The 913-nt window shown below is 32.0% G+C and overlaps 1 protein-coding gene across 1 annotated transcript in view; it reads left to right on the forward strand.

Annotated features, from left to right (window-relative positions):
- Positions 1–913, forward strand: part of LOC129219078 (ubiquitin carboxyl-terminal hydrolase 20-like) — a 48,852-nt gene extending 47,939 nt beyond the window's left edge. Inside the window, exon 14 of the mRNA XM_054853397.1 lies at positions 731–913. Coding sequence (XP_054709372.1) covers positions 731–913 — 183 coding nt within the window. The remainder of the gene's footprint in view (positions 1–730) is intronic.

Consider the following 913-nt stretch of genomic DNA (forward strand, 5'->3'; position numbering starts at 1 on the left):
TTTCAACTTTTTCCACCGATGTACTATTCTTCCCTTTATTATTTATGTGTTCATATTTTAGTTTACATACGGTCGATTCCGGTTAATAGGGACTATATTGGGACGGGACCAATTTGGTTCTAATAACCGGCTGTTCCGATTATTAAGAACCAAAGTGTCTAAGACAGGACCTGTGTAGCTTGACCGAACATGCTTATACACAATAAGATAATTCAAATATGATTATTGTGAGCCCCATGTGTATGGTGAACATACAAAAAAGAAACATTGCTGTTTACGAAATTTTTCCATTTTAAAAAAAAAAATTAAAGCGAATAACCTTTTTTCACTCGTCCCAGACCGATACGGTTTTAGTCATTTCTTTCAATCACTATAGATTCAATTCAACTACCATAAATAACTAAAAATGTGATAAAGTAAAAATAAGTGCTAAAAGTATTAATCGGTAATTAAAATTTTTCCAATGAAATGTAAATTGCGTATTTTACAACTAAATTGAAGAAATTTGAAATTTCAGTGAAATTTTGATTTCTGTTTTCAGCAGTGCTGTCATATGAAATGGGAGAATTTCGGTAACCATTTTTTTCTGAAAATATTGCTGGATTTAATTGTAAGTTACAAGGAACCATTACTAATTTTTATTGCTATTAAGTTCGTTGACCTCCTTGAATCTAGCTTCAAGTGGGAGATGTTTAATTTTTTTTCCACTTTCTCATGTTTCCTTGAACAGATTAAACAAATTTTTGGTCCCAATAAGCGAATAATATCAGACTTGTGCAATGGAATTTGTTTTGGATCTTTAAGGTTTGATTCAAATAAGCAGCTGGTCCGATTTACAGGTGGTCCAACTAAGCGGATTCCACTGTATCTTGAAAAAATAGAAGCTGAATTCACTCTTGACTGCAGTATTTGA

The sequence above is a fragment of the Uloborus diversus genome, chromosome 3 (genome assembly GCF_026930045.1).
Source record: "Uloborus diversus isolate 005 chromosome 3, Udiv.v.3.1, whole genome shotgun sequence".
Taxonomy (NCBI): Eukaryota; Metazoa; Arthropoda; class Arachnida; order Araneae; family Uloboridae; genus Uloborus; species Uloborus diversus.